Source organism: Oryza sativa, chromosome 8, assembly GCF_034140825.1.
Source record: "Oryza sativa Japonica Group chromosome 8, ASM3414082v1".
Lineage (NCBI taxonomy): Eukaryota > Viridiplantae > Streptophyta > Magnoliopsida > Poales > Poaceae > Oryza > Oryza sativa.
In genome coordinates, this window is record NC_089042.1 from 28133498 (window position 1) to 28149826 (window position 16329).

The window sequence follows — 16329 nt, forward strand, 5'->3', positions numbered from 1 at the left end:
TACTTGCGGGGTCGCCGCTAAGTAGAGTAGCAAGGGCTCATCTGGCTCCGGGGCGACCAGAACCGGGGGAGAGCTGAGATACGCCTTCAACTGAGTGAGGGCACGTTCAGCTTCCTCCGTCCAAGTAAACGGCCCGGAGCGTTTGAGGAGCTTAAATAAGGGTAGCGCCTTCTCTCCCAGCCTCGATACGAACCAACTTAGGGCGGCCATGCAACCGGTGACGCATTGCACATCCCTAAGTTTGCTGGGGGGGCGCATCCGCTCTATAGCTCGTATCTTCTCGGGGTTGGCCTCGATGCCTCGGGCAGAGACCAAGAACCCGAGAAGCTTGCCCGCAGGTACACCGAACACGCACTTATCGGGGTTCAGCTTTATGCGGGCGGAGCGGAGACTTTCAAAAGTTTCCGCTAGATCCGAGAGTAAGGTCTCTTGGTTGCGCGTCTTCACAACCAAGTCATCGACATAAGCCTCAACATTACGTCCTATTTGGCTACCCAAAGAAATTCGAGTAGTACGTTGAAAAGTAGGACCTGCATTCTTTAACCCGAAGGGCATTGTCGTATAACAATAGGTTCCTATGGGGGTAATGAATGCAGTTTTTTCCTCATCCTCCCTAGCCATGCGAATCTGATGGTAACCAGAGTATGCATCTAGAAAACACAAAAGGTCGCACCCCGCGGTGGAGTCGACAATTTGATCTATGCGAGGCAGGGGGTAAGGGTCCTTAGGACATGCCTTGTTAAGGTCGGTGTAGTCGATGCACATCCGAAGCTTGCCGTTCGCCTTGGGAACGACCACCGGGTTCGCCAGCCACTCCGGATGGATGACCTCGCGGATGAATCTGGCCTCCAGAAGTCGCGCCACCTCCTCGCGGATGAAGGCTTGACGTTCCGGGGCCTGCCGCCGCACTTTCTGCCGGACCGGCCTTGCGCCCGGCCGCACGGCGAGACGGTGCTCAATCACCTCCCTGGGGACCCTGGGCATATCCGCCGGTCTCCATGCGAAGACGTCAGCGTTTGCCCGCAGGAAGGAGACGAGCGCGTCTTCCTATTTGCCGTCCAGAAGACCACCGATCCGTGTGGTCTTGGACGGGCCGTCGCCCAGGGCAACCTCCTTGACCGGGACCTCGTCGCATGTGATCATCCGCTGCCTCGGGGTGGCGGGGACGGAGGTGCCAAGCCTCTCGTCGCCACCCTCGGGCTTGGACGCGGCGGCGAGGTGGTCCGCGCGCTGCTCCATACAAGCAAGCGCGACTTTGAGGTCGCCATGGACAGAGATGGGGCCACCGGGGCCCGGCATCTTCATCTGGAGGTAGGCGTAGTGGACCGCCGCCATGAACTTCACCAACGCGGGCCTCCCTAGGACCGCGTTGTAGGGCAGACTGAGGTCCGCCACATCAAAGTTCACCCGCTCCGTGCGGAAGTTGGCGGATCCACCGAAGGTGACCGGAAGGTCGATATGACCTAGCGGCCAAGTGTGCCCCGGCGTCACACCGATAATCGGCTGGGACGGCCGGAGCACCATCCCCGGGGCCTTGATGGCGTCAAAGGCTGCGGGGGAAAGGATGTTGAGGGCTGCTCCCCCATCAATGAGGACACGCCCCAGCTTCACGTTGCAAACAGTGGGGGAAACCACCATTGCGATCTGTCCTCCCCGGGCAACGCACGGTGGGTGGTCGGTCTGGTCGAAGGTGAGGGCAATCTCCGACCACCGCGCCCGGCACGTCGCCTCATGAGTAGGGGCCGCGGCCAGAAGCTCTCGCTTCATGGCCTTGAGGCTCCGGCGAGAAACGTGAGCACACGCTCCCCCATCGACAGTGGCAATGGTGGCCCCAGGCTCTTGGAAACCTAGGTCATCATCGCCGTCATCGATGTCCTCGGCGGGGGCCTTCTGCTTGGCCTCACTTCGCCGATTGCCGGAAGGAACCGCCGGGGACTTGCCCTCTCGGCGCTCCTGCCTCCTCTCCTCCTCCCACTTCCTCGTCCGCTCAGCCAAACTTTTGACTGCGCGGCAGTCCGCGAGGTCGTGAAGGGAGGTGTTGTGGACGGTGCACCACTTGCCGGTTGGGCCTCCTTCTTTTTGTCGCTCGCAGGCCTCCCCTTTCGGGTGGCCCGCGAAGCGCCCTCGACGGCGAGGACATGACCCTCGTCGTCGGAATGGGCTGACCTCTTCTTCCTCCTCCTGTCACGCCGCCCTGTGCGAGCAGCGGATCCGGGGGCGGCCGAAGCTGCCACACCGGAACCGGAGGGGTTCCAGGTCCATGCCTCCTCCTTACGAGCCACTCGGTCCGCGAGCTGAAAAAGCTCCGCGGTAGTCTGGGGCTCTTTGGAGGCGATCTTTTCGAGCATGCGGTTGTGCCGCACACCCCCCCTGAACGCGTAGATCACCGCGTGTGCAGGGATGCATGGTATGGTGTTGCGGACTTGACAGAACCGCTGAATGTATGAGCGAAGTGACTCATCATCCCTTCGCTGTACTGCGTGCAAGTCCGCTTCCTCACCTGGGCGCGGATATGTGCCTTGAAAGTTCATGGTGAACTGTTGGCACAAATCCTCCCAAGAGTGGACGGACGCGGGTGGCAAGTTCATTAGCCAACCCCGCGCCTGTCCCTTCAGGGCCATGGGAAAGAAATTCGCCATGACCCTGTCGTCACCCCCGGCGGCCTCGATCCCGGTCGTGTAGACCTGGAGAAACTCGGCGGGGTTGACGCTCCCGTCATATTTTTCGGCGATGGTGGGCCGGAACCTTGGGGGCCAACGGACGTTCCGAAGGCTCGCCACAAAGGCTCTACAGCCGACACCACCAACCGGGGGCACGGAGGGCTTATCCCCGCGTCCGTGTTGAGGTGACACTCCGGACGAGGAGGCGCCCTCCGTTGCGTGGGCAGCACGTCGGCCATCACGCCGGCGCTCGATACCGATGCGGGCATCTGGCCCCCCACGCTGATCTTCCCGGGTCGGAGGCGCTGACGAGGGAGTGGCAGCCGAATGACGAGCAACAGCCGCCGCTCGCCGCGCCCTCCGCCTTGACGACACGGAGCCGGTGGTAGCAGCGCCAGAGGTCTTGGTGGCGGAGGACCGCCCACCAGCACCTAAGCGCTGCCGTGCCGTCATGACCAAGTTGGCCACGTCGTCCAGCCATCGTTGGGCTGGAGACTCCGGGTCAGGGACGATGGGCGGGTGACGCAGGAGCGCGCCCGTAGCTTGGAGCGCGCCCTGGGGCGTGCTGCCGTCGCCGTAGACGAGGAGGCGACGCTCCCCATCTCGGCGCCCTTCTCCATCACCCGTGGATGTCGAAGTCGCGGATCCTTCGACCCTCTCGAGCGCCTCCTCCCTCCTAGGACTTTGGCGTGGAGGGGGCGGTGGAGTACGAGCTCGACGGAGTGGGTTCGGCTCCCCGTCGTCACCGCTAACGCTCGGAGAGAGGTTGTGCGCCTTTGCTTGTTCGGCCATTGGGCTGAACAGGAAAAGCTTGGCGCACACGAAAGAATACGAGAGCTTAGAAAAACACACGCAGAGCCAGATGACGGAGCGTGGGGCTCCTCACCGGGAGACCGCGCAGGCCCCCCTTTGCCGGTTCAGCCGGGGACCCTGGGCGAGATTCTAAGCTTCTAGTCTGTGGAAGGTTCGCGAGAATGGAAGAAGCACAAGACACGGGCGATGTATACAGGTTCGGGCCGCTGAGAAGCGTAATACCCTACTCCTGTGTTCTGGTGGATCTGTGTATGAAGAAGCTACAAAGAGCTGGAGAGTCAGAGAGCTTTTACTCTAAAAACCCTCTCCTCTGGTTCTCAATCCAGCCTCCATCGTTCTCCCTCCCCTCTCTAAGTGGGCAAGGTCCTCCTTTTATACCTCAAGGGGATACCACATGCACCATCTCTCTCTTTTGTCTGGGGACTTATCCTATCTTTTCTCCAACTTGACTTGCCTTCTCTTCATAAATGGACGGAGATTTGTATGGTTGCCGTCCGAATGACCTTCTGATGGGACGGCCCATACCTACCTCCACTTCCGCCGGAAGCACGCGCGACGTGGGAACATGGCTGTCTGCTGACGACATGACCAGTGTCAGACCGGTCACAAATCGGTCATTCTTGTCCACCACGTGTCAGTTTAGCAATCTGCATGTTCGCCCTTCTTCATACAATATCTTGCTTGTAATGGTTAGGATGAAGCCTGGCATATATCTGACCGGGACCAACGTGCCATCTCCAGGAGGTAACACGCCGGCTCCGGCTAGGGACGAGTGCTTGGAGGCTCTCATCCTGACGGGATGGGGCGAGGCGTGTGTCAGACCGCCTGTCGCCACCTAACCCACGATCTGATCGGTCTGTGACTGGTCACAGACCGGATAAACGAGCGCGCTGCACTGCGTTACATGCGGCGTGACGCGCTCGTCCAAACCGCAATAAATGCGGTTAGGTGAGCCCTACTGCGCTCACCTAACCCATACACGCGGCGCAAGACCTACAAGGGGTCGGGGCGCCTCAGCCCTCGGGGCCGAAACGGGAGCGGTCCGACCCCTCGGGGAGACAAAGAGGGGGGCGGCCACATCACCCTCGGGCCCGACCCCCCCGAGGGGGTCAGGCCTCGTGGGTGATTGCTCCTGCCCAAGCCTCTAGTCATGATACTCCCGGTCCCATGTCACCGACACATGCCATGTGGCCCTTTTAGACAAATGAGATTAATATGGGTTAATTTTGTGGGAAGAAATTGCCCATTGCTAATGAGGTTTAGTATGTCAATTGTAACTTTTAAATTAGACTACTACTAGTAAGTTTTAATATCCGCACTAGCTTTTTTAAGCATAGAAACGCTTCTTAATAAATATACATCTATAAAACTATATTAAGATATACAGTATTGTTATTAGAGCAGGCTCTAACGGGATTAACTTACCACGGTCGAGGTCAACATTTCATCCTCATATCTTCCCTTCAGAAACACAGGGCTGGTTTGGTTTGTGGCTAAAATTGGCCTTACCAATTTTTGGCAATGCCAAATTTTGGTAAGTTTTAGCATGGCTAGTTTTGGCAAGTTAAAGTTGTGTTTGGATAGAAGTCAAAATAGCCTAACTTAACTATTGAAATGGCCTATTTTCTTAGGCATGCCAAAATTTGGCTTCAAACCAAATAGACACTAAACACTATTGAAATTGCCAAATATTGATAAGGCTAGTTTAGACCTCAAACCAAACCAGCCCACAATTAATTTCTCTGTGTCAAGCAATTACTAGTGGACTGTCTAAAAATCATTGCAGACTGTTGCTCCCACAAGGAAAGTAAATAAAGGAATAAAGTAAAAACTGAGGGGTGGCAGCCAAAAGATACAGCAGAAAAAAAAAAAGCTGCAGGAGTCGACCAGAGCCCAGCTGCAATAGCCTGCGAGTCGGCAGTACAAAAGGCAAAGCGAGCGCACGATGAACTTGTAAAGAAGGGAAAAAAAATACGAAAAGCAAAAAGGAATAAACGGAGGGGGCTAAACACCAAAATTCCCCCTCTCCTTCTCCTTCCCCTCCTCCCGAAACCCTCGCCGCCGTCGCTGTCGAAACCCTCGCTGCTGCTGCTGCCGCACGGCGCGGCGGGGTACCGGGTCCCCCTCCCTGCGGCGGCGCGGAGGGGTAGGTCTCCCCCCCCTCGCTGCGGCGTGGCGGTGGGGGGTGCGGTGCCGGCTGCCGCGCCATGATCTTGCGCCGGTGGACTGCGCCTATCCAATGTGAGCTCTCCTCCTACTTCCGCCGCGGCATTAGGGTTCTTGCTTCTTGAGCTGGAAGAGTTCTCTTGCGTTGCGAACGCCTACTGTTTCCTGCGAATTCTTAGTGCTTGTTCTTGGATTCTTTCCGGGGGTGTTCTTAATCTGTTGTTTGCAAAAGTTCTTTTTTTCTTTTTTTGGCTAGGGTTTTGAAATTTGCAATCTTGGTGTTCTTTTCCCTGAGTTTTTACTAAAAAGCTGCGGCTTTTACGCAATTCGGTGGTAGTCCAAAGCCGCGTCCTTTTTTTCTAGTCTTTACGCGCATTTGGCTCCAATTTTTCTCCTTTTTTTAGACGCGTTTTCTTCACGCTAATATTCGCAACTGAAATCTTAGACCTAACGAACCATTCTAAAATTGATGATCGTTACATTCTTTCTGCAGAAAAAAAAAAGATAAAGATAGAACAAGTAGGTTACTTTCCGTACCATGGGGCGACCGGGGATGGACTCCAGCGAAGGGAGGGAGAGCAATGGCGTTGTTCCTGAACGTAATGGTGGTGCTGTCCCTGCAAAACAGCAGTTGGACGGGAAGGACACCTTGCGGTACGCCAACATCCTCCGCTCCCGCAACAAATTTGCCGAAGCACTCCAGTTGTACAATAATGTCCTTGAGAAGGATGAAGCCAATGTGGAGGCCCTTATTGGCAAAGGGATTTGCCTCCAGGCACAGAGCCTACCTATGCAGGCCATCGAGTGCTTCAACGAGGCCGTCAGGATCGACCCAGGGAATGCATGTGCTCTCACTTATTGTGGGATGATATACAAAGATGAGGGTCACTTAGTTGAAGCTGCAGAGGTATGCGTAAGATTCTTCATGTGGATTCCCTGTTCTTACTGTTAGCTTATTCGTTATTGTGAAATCTGATAGTTTTTCTTTTTAGTTTGTTGTCATAAACACTAGAAGTCTCAAATGTTGTATATGTGGTTCTCTGAAAGCAAAATACTCAAATGCTGAAGTAAGTGCCTCGCACAGTCGCACTCCCCAAAATACCAGGCAATGAGACTTGGGACTTAACTGCCAATTTCTGACTTCTGAGGGTACTGCAGACCTATTTTTAGCACCAAGTTATATCTTGAGTGGTTTGTGTCCAAGAACTGTAACTAGAAACCAAAACAACTAGTTTGATAAGTTCTTGATCAAGCATACTATGCAAGAGATAAAACTGTCGAGATAATCACTCAAGAATTTTCCAGCAGAAGATTTTTTATTATCTCCATGACATACTTATTAGCACCGTAAAATTTTGTGCGTAGCTGGTGGATAGAATGACATGTGAATGAGCTAAGGCTCAGCTAGAGCTGCAAAAAGAGTAATACTTTTGCCCCTTGGAGAATAGTGGTCCCTATTAATTGGCAGGGTTGTAAAAATCCTAAGTTCCTAACCAATCTAACATATAAGATCAAAACAGTTGGTCAGTCCAAAAATTCTCTCGGAAAAGCTTGGAATTTCGACATTGTTTCTGTATTTATTATGTGATATATTTATCCATAAATGTTCTGATGGAGAGAAATTGTAACAGGCTTATCAAAAAGCTCGAAATGCAGATCCTTCCTACAAACCTGCTGCAGAGTTTCTTGCTATTGTGTTGACCGATCTTGGAACTAGCTTGAAGCTTGCAGGTAATACAGAGGAGGGGATTCAAAAATATTGTGAAGCTTTGGAAGTTGACAGCCACTATGCGGTACCATCACCAGCTATAATTTATATCTAGATCTCTATTATTTTGTTTTTGTTATCCATTTAAGTTTTTTAATGTGTTCATCTGATTAATGTAGCCTGCTTATTACAACCTTGGTGTGGTTTACTCGGAGATGATGCAATTTGATTTGGCTCTTACTTGTTACGAGAAAGCTGCTTTGGAGAGGCCATTGTATGCTGAAGCTTATTGCAACATGGGAGTTATTTACAAGAATCGTGGAGAATTAGAAGCAGCAATTGCCTGCTACGAGAGGTAAGCTTTATTTTTTCTGCTCATACAAATTATGCTGATTCCCAAAGTACTGTTGAAAACTAATGTTGACTTATCTTTACTGTATCCCAGGTGCTTGACTATTTCCCCAAATTTTGAGATTGCCAAGAATAACATGGCAATAGCACTAACCGACTTGGGTACAAAGGTGTGGTCTTGCTACCTTTTGTTTCAACCAAATCAACACATTGCTTCTTGTGGTGTCCTGCATGTCAATCATAATGGTTGCCATCACTTGCCCATCATATTAGCAGTCATGCGTGACAGGCTTGAACTAAGACTAGTGTTGATTTGAAAATTGTCTCAATCATGTGGGTTAATGAGGAAACATCATGATAACTCTATGTTTTTTCGTTGCTTGTCCGCTCACTTTTTACTCTGAGCATAGCAACTCTGGCAATATAATTAATTTTGACTAACCTTAGAATGAATCATATGAAATAGACCTTTTTAATTTATACTTTGGTATACCTTTAAGAATTGTTAACTCTGGCATTTGGTGGTGATTTTTGTATTTTTCTCTTATCAATTGACATTTTTCACAGGTAAAAATTGAGGGTGACATTAATCAAGGTGTGGCATATTACAAGAAAGCTCTGTTCTACAATTGGCACTACGCTGATGCCATGTATAATCTTGGTGTCGCATATGGTGAAATGTTGAATTTTGAGATGGTCAGTCATAAGAAAAAAATCTTTAATATTCTGTACATAATGTCCTCTCTTTTGCTGACACTCTTTTCTGTTTTCCAAAGGCTATTGTTTTTTACGAGCTTGCTCTGCACTTCAATCCTCGCTGTGCGGAGGCATGCAACAACCTGGGAGTAATATACAAGGACAGGGATAATCTTGACAAAGCTGTTGAATGTTATCAAGTAAGTGGAACTAATTATGCAGTATGCAATATCTGCAGATAGTCACAAGTATCACAACAGATTATTCATTATCTTCTATTCTGTTGTAGATGGCCTTGTCAATTAAGCCAAATTTCTCTCAGTCATTGAATAACCTTGGAGTTGTCTACACTGTCCAGGCATGCTCCTCTGCTAGTCTTGCACAATTTCTATTGGGATTGGATGATTGTATCATGTTTTAGCTTATTGAATATGTTGTTCTTCATATATAGGGAAAGATGGATGCTGCTTCAAGCATGATTCAGAAGGCCATATTTGCAAATTCCACGTATGCTGAAGCATATAATAACTTGGGTAATGTTTAACCAACCAACATCATGAGAGCCTCTTAAATTCTGCCATGTAATTTGAAACAGCATTTTCCAGCTGAGACTCATAACAACTATATAAGCACTAATCAGTAATTCATTTCATTGCTTTGCATAATTCTCTTTTTGATAGCTGGAATGAGACTTTAATACGTAACTGACAATCCATCACTGCTTTCACCATAGGTGTTCTTTACAGAGATGCAGGAAGTATTACTTCAGCCGTACAAGCTTATGAGAAATGCCTTCAAATTGATCCTGATTCACGAAATGCTGGTCAGGTACTTTCTTTGTCCTAAGCTTGCTAATTAAAACTTGTGTAATCTTTCTGTGTTGCATGGAGAATTAAATTTATTTAAGCAGGTACAGCTAATAATTATACTTATCCATTTAGTAGCAAACTGGGAAGCATATAAATGTTTCTTCCTTGTATAAATAGACAAATACTTGTCTATTGCATGTTCATAATTTGTTCCAACCTTGATGTTGCTTGCCCACGGTATCTGTTTTGCTGCTTTTTAAAAAAAAATATATATTTGTGGAATAGCTATGGTTTATATTTGTAACATTCAACTTACGATATAGCTTGTTCTGCAGAATCGTTTGCTTGCGTTGAATTATATTGATGAGGGCTTTGACGACAAGCTTTATCAAGCTCACAGGTCATTTAGCACTTTTTCACAATATACAGTCATATTTATGTTAGATTGTTTTTTCTGTTTTTATGTGTTAGAAATTCTCAACTATATATTCACTGTATTTTATATTTTGCAGGGAGTGGGGAAAACGCTTCCTGAAATTGTATCCACAGTATACTAGTTGGGATAACCCAAAAGTCGCTGATCGTCCTCTGGTCATTGGCTATGTGTCTCCTGATTACTTTACTCACTCTGTGTCATACTTCATTGAAGCTCCCCTTGCACACCATGACTACTCAAATTACAAGGTGGTTGTGTATTCTGGTGTTGTGAAGGTAGATATAGCCGTTCCTTTTCTTGTCTCTATTTTCCTGCATTTTCACATTGTGTCCCAAAAAACTTGTTTAGACTGTCTTGCCTCATTAAGATTTAAAATATATATGGAAATAATTTATGCAAAAATATTCCTTTTGAAAACAGAAATGGTAGTTCAATGGTCAATAGGATAGTGAACTGTAATTATTTTTCAAGATAGGCCTCTAGACTATGTCCAGTTTCAGGATTACCACTTTATTATTGCCTAGACTGAAATGTTTTAAATAGTGGGCTAAGACATTTAGTGGTTAGCCTTCTCAAACAGCTATAGCTATAGCGGCTAAATTGTACATAAGAGCAAATATTTAGCTAGACCCTTCTCAAACAGCTATAGCCGGAGATTTAAAATGCATATCCTGAAACCCCCCAAGAAAGATTATCCCAGTAACAGCGAATATATAATTGGAAATCATCCAAGGTGGCTGACAACTCGGGGCCATTTATTTGTGACATATCAGTTATTTTCCAACTTGCATGTTTCACTACTTGTACAAAGAAATTAGGCCCAATTTATCTGCAATGTGTTCGAGTACCTGTTTTAATCACAGTTCATTCATGTTTTCTTCAATTGAAAATTATTTAGGCAGATGCCAAGACCCTTCGATTCAAGGATAAGGTATTAAAAAAGGGTGGGTTGTGGAGAGATATATATGGTATTGATGAAAAGAAGGTTGCTAGCTTGGTAAGAGAGGACAAAGTGGATATACTTGTGGAACTTACTGGTCATACGGCAAATAACAAGTTAGGAACAATGGCATGCAGGCCTGCTCCTATTCAGGTACCTTTGTGCCCATGATTCATAACTGTCACGTTACCTAATTTCAGAACTATTTGGACAGAAGTGATATCATCAGATCATTATGTTCTGAAACCAGCTTCTTCTGATCTTGCTAACATGATTGCTTCCTTTTCACTCTAGTCAATGAAACTATTCAAGTGTCTAATAATAAATGATTATCTGACTATTCTACTATGTGATTAGTGAACTGACAGGGGCTTCTTTTACTTGAATTGCCTGCACAGGTTACATGGATTGGCTACCCTAATACAACAGGTCTGCCAACAATTGACTACAGAATAACAGATTCATTGGCTGACCCACCTGATACAACCCAAAAGTAAGACATCTGCTTTTCTTGCGGTGATAGCTTTCTGGCATGCACTTTTATACCCACACATCTAGAACGTGACGGTGACAATTATGAATTATCTGCAGGCATGTTGAAGAGTTGGTGCGCCTTCCTGAAAGCTTTCTTTGTTACAGTCCTTCCCCAGAAGCTGGGCCAGTTTGTCCCACTCCAGCAATTTTAAATGGTTTCATCACGTTTGGGAGTTTTAATAATCTAGCAAAGGTGACACATAAAACTTGAGTAATCAGTTCATTTTTACTGGATCACTATTTATTGATTTTTCTTTTGGCAGATTACACCAAAAGTATTGCAAGTTTGGGCCAAAATTTTGTGTGCAGTCCCTAACTCCCGTCTTGTGGTTAAGTGTAAGCCATTCTGCTGCGACAGTATTAGACAGAAATTCCTATCAACACTAGCAGAATTGGGTTTGGAGCCGTTACGAGTTGACTTGCTGCCACTCATCCATCTCAACCATGATCACATGCAAGCATATTCCCTAATGGACATAAGGTCAGTTATTTAGATACTTCCTCCGTTTCATATTATAAGACTTTCTAGCATTGTCCACATTCATATAGATGTTGTGTCTAGATTTATTAACATCTATGTGAATGTGGACAATGCTAGAAAGTCTTATAATATGAAACGGAGGGAGTACATCTTTTATCCTATGTTTAAACATGTTATGTAAACGAGTAGATCCATTCTACTGCATTGTATCTTAAATTGTCTGAACTTTGGTTGGTTCCTTTGCAGCCTGGATACGTTTCCATATGCTGGAACTACTACTACATGTGAATCTCTATACATGGGGGTTCCATGTGTTACTATGGCTGGCTCAGTCCATGCTCATAATGTTGGTGTTAGTCTACTCACTAAAGTTGGTACGTGTCTATTTACTCTGTGGTGTATGTAGCAATAGATCGAATTGCTGTACAGTTTTATTTTCATGCTATTTGTTGATCGACTTGTTTTCTTCTTTTGCATCGCCATGTGAAGACTCGGAAAAAAAATCACTATTGTGCTGTCTGGTTTTGAGTTTTGATACATATAACTTGATGATTGGAGCAGGAATTCTAGCTATTGAATCTGACCTTTCTTTACACAGTTGAATCAGGTCGGGTATATGTTCTCCTTGCCGAATTGTTGGTTGACATTTACTGTTATTCTTGCAGGGCTGGGGAGGCTGGTTGCGAAGTCTGAGAATGAATATGTTAGCTTAGCATTGGATTTAGCGGCAGATGTTACTGCCTTGCAAGAACTGAGAATGAGCCTCCGAGGGCTGATGGCGAAATCACCAGTGTGTGATGGAGAGAATTTCACACGTGGTCTGGAATCTGCATACAGAAACATGTGGCGCAGATACTGTGATGGGGATGCACCTGCCCTCAGGCGGTTGGATCTGTTACAGGAAGAGCCATGCTCCAATAACAATAAGCAAGATTTTGATGACAATCAGGTCGCAAAGCTCGCAGATCTGAAAGCACAGAGAGTGGATGCCGCGGTAGATGGAGACAAGCAATCCCAGTTAACAGCGCATGCTGCAGTAGTAGGGGAAGTTCAGCAGGCCCCAATAATGGTGAATGGTGTGAGTTCACCTGTCTCTTCTGGGAAAGTTGAAGCAAATGGGCACATAAGCCGGTGACCAAGGGGAGTCGAGCATACTCCATTGATGTGGGAAACACTGACCCACTGTAGCTTGAGATGCACCATTGCTGTGGTGGACATTTGTTCTTACAGAATTCGACGCTTTGCAGGCCTACACTGGGTGTCTCATTTGTCTGACACCCACAATGGATAAGAAAGAAGAGCACTTCTGTGCCATCCGACGGTGATTTCTCTGGTTACACTTTGACCTTTGTAGCAAATGTAAGATTGATGGGGGATATGCTTATAGAGTTTGATTTGTAGAGGTATACCCCCTGTGTAGGTTTATGAACATGATGGCTTCAGTTGCCATATGTTAGAAGAAACAGAGAAAGAGGAGGAAGCCCTTGTTGTAAATGCAGAAAAAACAGAACTGAAAAACTACTAGAATCAATTGACGGCGGCATTTCAACAGGCTGTGTCATGATGTACATCTTCTAGTTCTGTGAGCCTGTTATTTCTTTCTACAGTCGCCATAGTATGCTTGATAGAAAAATGGTGCTCTTTTATCCCCTTTGTCAAAAATCATGTTATTATCTACACGCATCAAGTCAAATTCTCAAATCATGGAACACCAGTTTATAAACATCTTTTTTTCTAAATATGTAGATTAGTTGCGTGTAAACCATACGCAGATTCGTCTAAAATGCTGTTTCTCTAGCATTGCAATTTTGCAGGTTTTATAGAAATCCATGAATGGTGGTACTATGTCAAGAGCAGCCGTTTTGTTTTGTTGTTTTTCCCTTTATTTGTGCTTGTTTTGTTGTTTTTCCCTGTTCTTTGTGATCTGGAATTAGATGTGCATCAACGACCTAATGCTAAGAAGCATGACTGGCGGAGCTCTACACCGATCCTATGATTGCTTGAGTCGTCAATTTTTCAGGGACTGTTGAAGCGCATGAGTTTATGTTTTGAACATAAAAAAAAAATCCCTGAGTTGGTACAGCATGTAACATGCTGAATATCAGCTGAATTACATCATGCGCTCAAAATGACTTCATATATTTCGAAAGTTATTTCCACTGATAATCACTGAACACTACTCGTTCAGGTGAGAATAATTAAGACGGATCACGATTCATGAGTTGTTAATAACTAAACTAGCCCATCCGAAACGATACACCACTGCATAAGCACGGAACAAGCAGGAAACAATTCCTGAAACTGACAGCAGCTACAACTCCAAATACCAGAAGTCATGAGTGACACCGAGTAGACCCGCTGTGCCTCAATCTTTGACCACAGTCCGCAGGATTTTCACTTCATGGATGGGCCTGAATCAACAAAGATAACAAGTCTGAATAAATTCGACAGGAAAAATGCATATCGATCATTTTCCCTTTCAGTTTTACAGGCACCATACATGGATTGTACACATGATTTGGTTATCTCCCTCCCACCATTCGCCCTCACTCACCCGCAGCTCTCATTGTTCTCTACCATGATGAATACTTTCTCCGTTTCACATTATAAGTTAAAATTATAAGACGATTTGAGTTTTGGATAGATTAATGCATGGATCCATGTATGTGCTAAACTGCTTATGGATGTTAGTGAATCTAGCCAACGAATGGAGAGGCCAAAACATCTTATAATGTGGAACGAAGGGAGTAGATCCTAGCCAAATCTACTAACGCTGCAACTCATCATCCCAAATATTTCCCTCCTGCTGCTACCCTGCTACCTACTTTGCCATTGCATATGCATGGTAATAGCGAGGCGTTGCACTCACTCAACTCTCCCTCAGGACAAATCGGATGCTATATCTATTATGTGATATGTACAACCATGGCATATAGTTTTGGTGTTACCTATCACTTTTGTCTGTCTGGACACTTCCAAGGCGCTTGACAATTTCCATTCCTTTTGATACTCTCCCAAAAATTGTATGCTTTCCTGGAATAGGAAAACCATATAACCTTAATAGCATGAAAATGTACCTGACTTTCAATGTGGAAATTTCGAAAAGAACATATTTGTAAAAGCAATCCAGAGTGCGAAATACAATGTCAAAAACAGATGTAAGCAGTGACATCCTGAGGGGCAAAATCTTCCAGGGTTGGCAATTAGGAAGAAAAAACAGTGATGGTGCTAGCAGAAGTCCTTCACAATTGCATTACACATTAACAACAATGCAGTCCAATGTACCAACATCACAATACAGAAGAACAGGAGTCCCAGAAATCCACCAGAAGTCTCCAAGAATCACGCTCCTAGTGATTGCACTAGACTCAAAGTCACTCTACAACAGGCTCTTCAAAAGCTAGTCCCAAGTTTTTCTTGTAATTATTCCAAATCTAATATTAAAAAAAAACTTGCAGTGATTTGATAGTAAAGTTTTTAGGTTGCAATCTGAGAAATTGTTGATTAACTCCTACAGAGTGAACTTCAGCTTTCCAGGGCAATGCAAAGAACATTCATAGACAGCAAACAAGCGAAAGCATAATGTAAAACTGGAGCAACAATGAGACAGTACGGTAGACTCACCATCAAGTGACTGACAAGGCGCAAGAGTAATAAAGAACTGGCTTCCATTTGTATTTGGACCAGCGTTGGCCATCGACAGAATTCCAGCGCCGGTGTGCTTCAGTTCTGGCCTAATCTCATCCTCGAACTTTGCTCTGTAAAAACACAGCAAGAACACAAACATTTGTAAGGATTCAAACAGAGCCCCAAATAGAATGCAATAACGGCGTGGCGTGGAAAATAACAAGGAATAATAAATTTAGCTACTTTTACAAACAAGATGCTACAGGAGCCCAGCAACAATGGTACAATCGCTACCAAATGCTGCTACACAATAGGTACTAATTCCCTATTATGTTTTTAACAGGTAGAAATACAGTGCTATCCATCATGGGTTGATGATGTGAGCTCAAAATACAGTTCAAAATCGAGTGTTACAGTTGCAATGCAATCTTACAAATTGAAAGAGGAGGAAAGCAAGAAATATGCTGACCCGTAGATGGATTCGCCGCCTCTTCCGGTGCCAGTAGGATCCCCACCTTGCACGATGAAATCCTAAACCGCAAGAAGATAAAAGCAGTAAAGAAAACCTGACCGGATTGATTAATACTCCTATTAAGCAAAGCAGCAAGCAAGGAGTGGGCAGAAACCTTGATGATGCGATGGAAGATGACGTTGTCGTAGTAGCCGCGGCGCGAGAGCTCGAGGAAGTTCCTGCAGGTCTTGGGCGCGTGCTTGTAGTACATCTGTCGATCGACGAGAGAAGCGACCAAATCAAATCAAGGAGCAAGAACTTAACTCGGTGTATGCCGACGAAAAGAATAGCTCAAGAGAGAGACGGCCGAGCCGAGCCGAGCCAATGGTACCTCGATGGTGAAGGCGCCCATGGATGTCTCCAGGGTGACCTCCGGCGTGCCGCCGTCGGCGCTGCCCCACATCTTGGGCACTGGACACGGCGGCGGCGCGAGAAGAGAAGAGAAGAGGAGAGATTCCCTTCTCTCTCTTCGGAGGAGGAGGGGAGGCCACAAATACGAGGGCTTCTCTACATAATTCTTATACACTATAAATTACAGAAAGCCCCTCACCAAATATAAGAATTGCTCCTTATTTTCTTGTGAAAGTGAAACCGAAG

The 16329-nt window shown here is 46.3% G+C and overlaps 2 protein-coding genes across 2 annotated transcripts; one reads left to right on the forward strand and one right to left on the reverse strand.

Moving 5' to 3' along the window:
- The first annotated feature begins 5425 nt into the window (after nt 1-5425).
- Nucleotides 5426-13295, forward strand: LOC4346315 (probable UDP-N-acetylglucosamine--peptide N-acetylglucosaminyltransferase SPINDLY). The gene is made up of 18 exons (NM_001422684.1): nt 5426-5714; nt 6133-6546; nt 7271-7432; nt 7527-7702; nt 7793-7868; nt 8266-8394; nt 8475-8594; nt 8684-8752; nt 8846-8927; nt 9128-9222; nt 9539-9603; nt 9716-9914; nt 10538-10732; nt 10978-11072; nt 11171-11306; nt 11377-11594; nt 11841-11968; nt 12260-13295. The coding sequence occupies exons 2-18, from the start codon at nt 6178-6180 to the stop codon at nt 12727-12729; spliced, it is 2784 nt and encodes a 927-aa protein (NP_001409613.1). The 5' UTR covers nt 5426-5714; nt 6133-6177; the 3' UTR covers nt 12730-13295.
- A 349-nt stretch (nt 13296-13644) lies between these two features.
- On the reverse strand, nt 13645-16259 carry LOC4346316 (peptidyl-prolyl cis-trans isomerase CYP18-2). The gene is made up of 6 exons (NM_001422685.1): nt 16064-16259; nt 15848-15943; nt 15691-15752; nt 15219-15352; nt 14543-14627; nt 13645-14005 (listed from the first exon to the last, which is right to left on the reverse strand). The coding sequence occupies exons 1-6, from the start codon at nt 16133-16135 to the stop codon at nt 13960-13962; spliced, it is 495 nt and encodes a 164-aa protein (NP_001409614.1). The 5' UTR covers nt 16136-16259; the 3' UTR covers nt 13645-13959.
- Nucleotides 16260-16329: the final 70 nt, after the last annotated feature.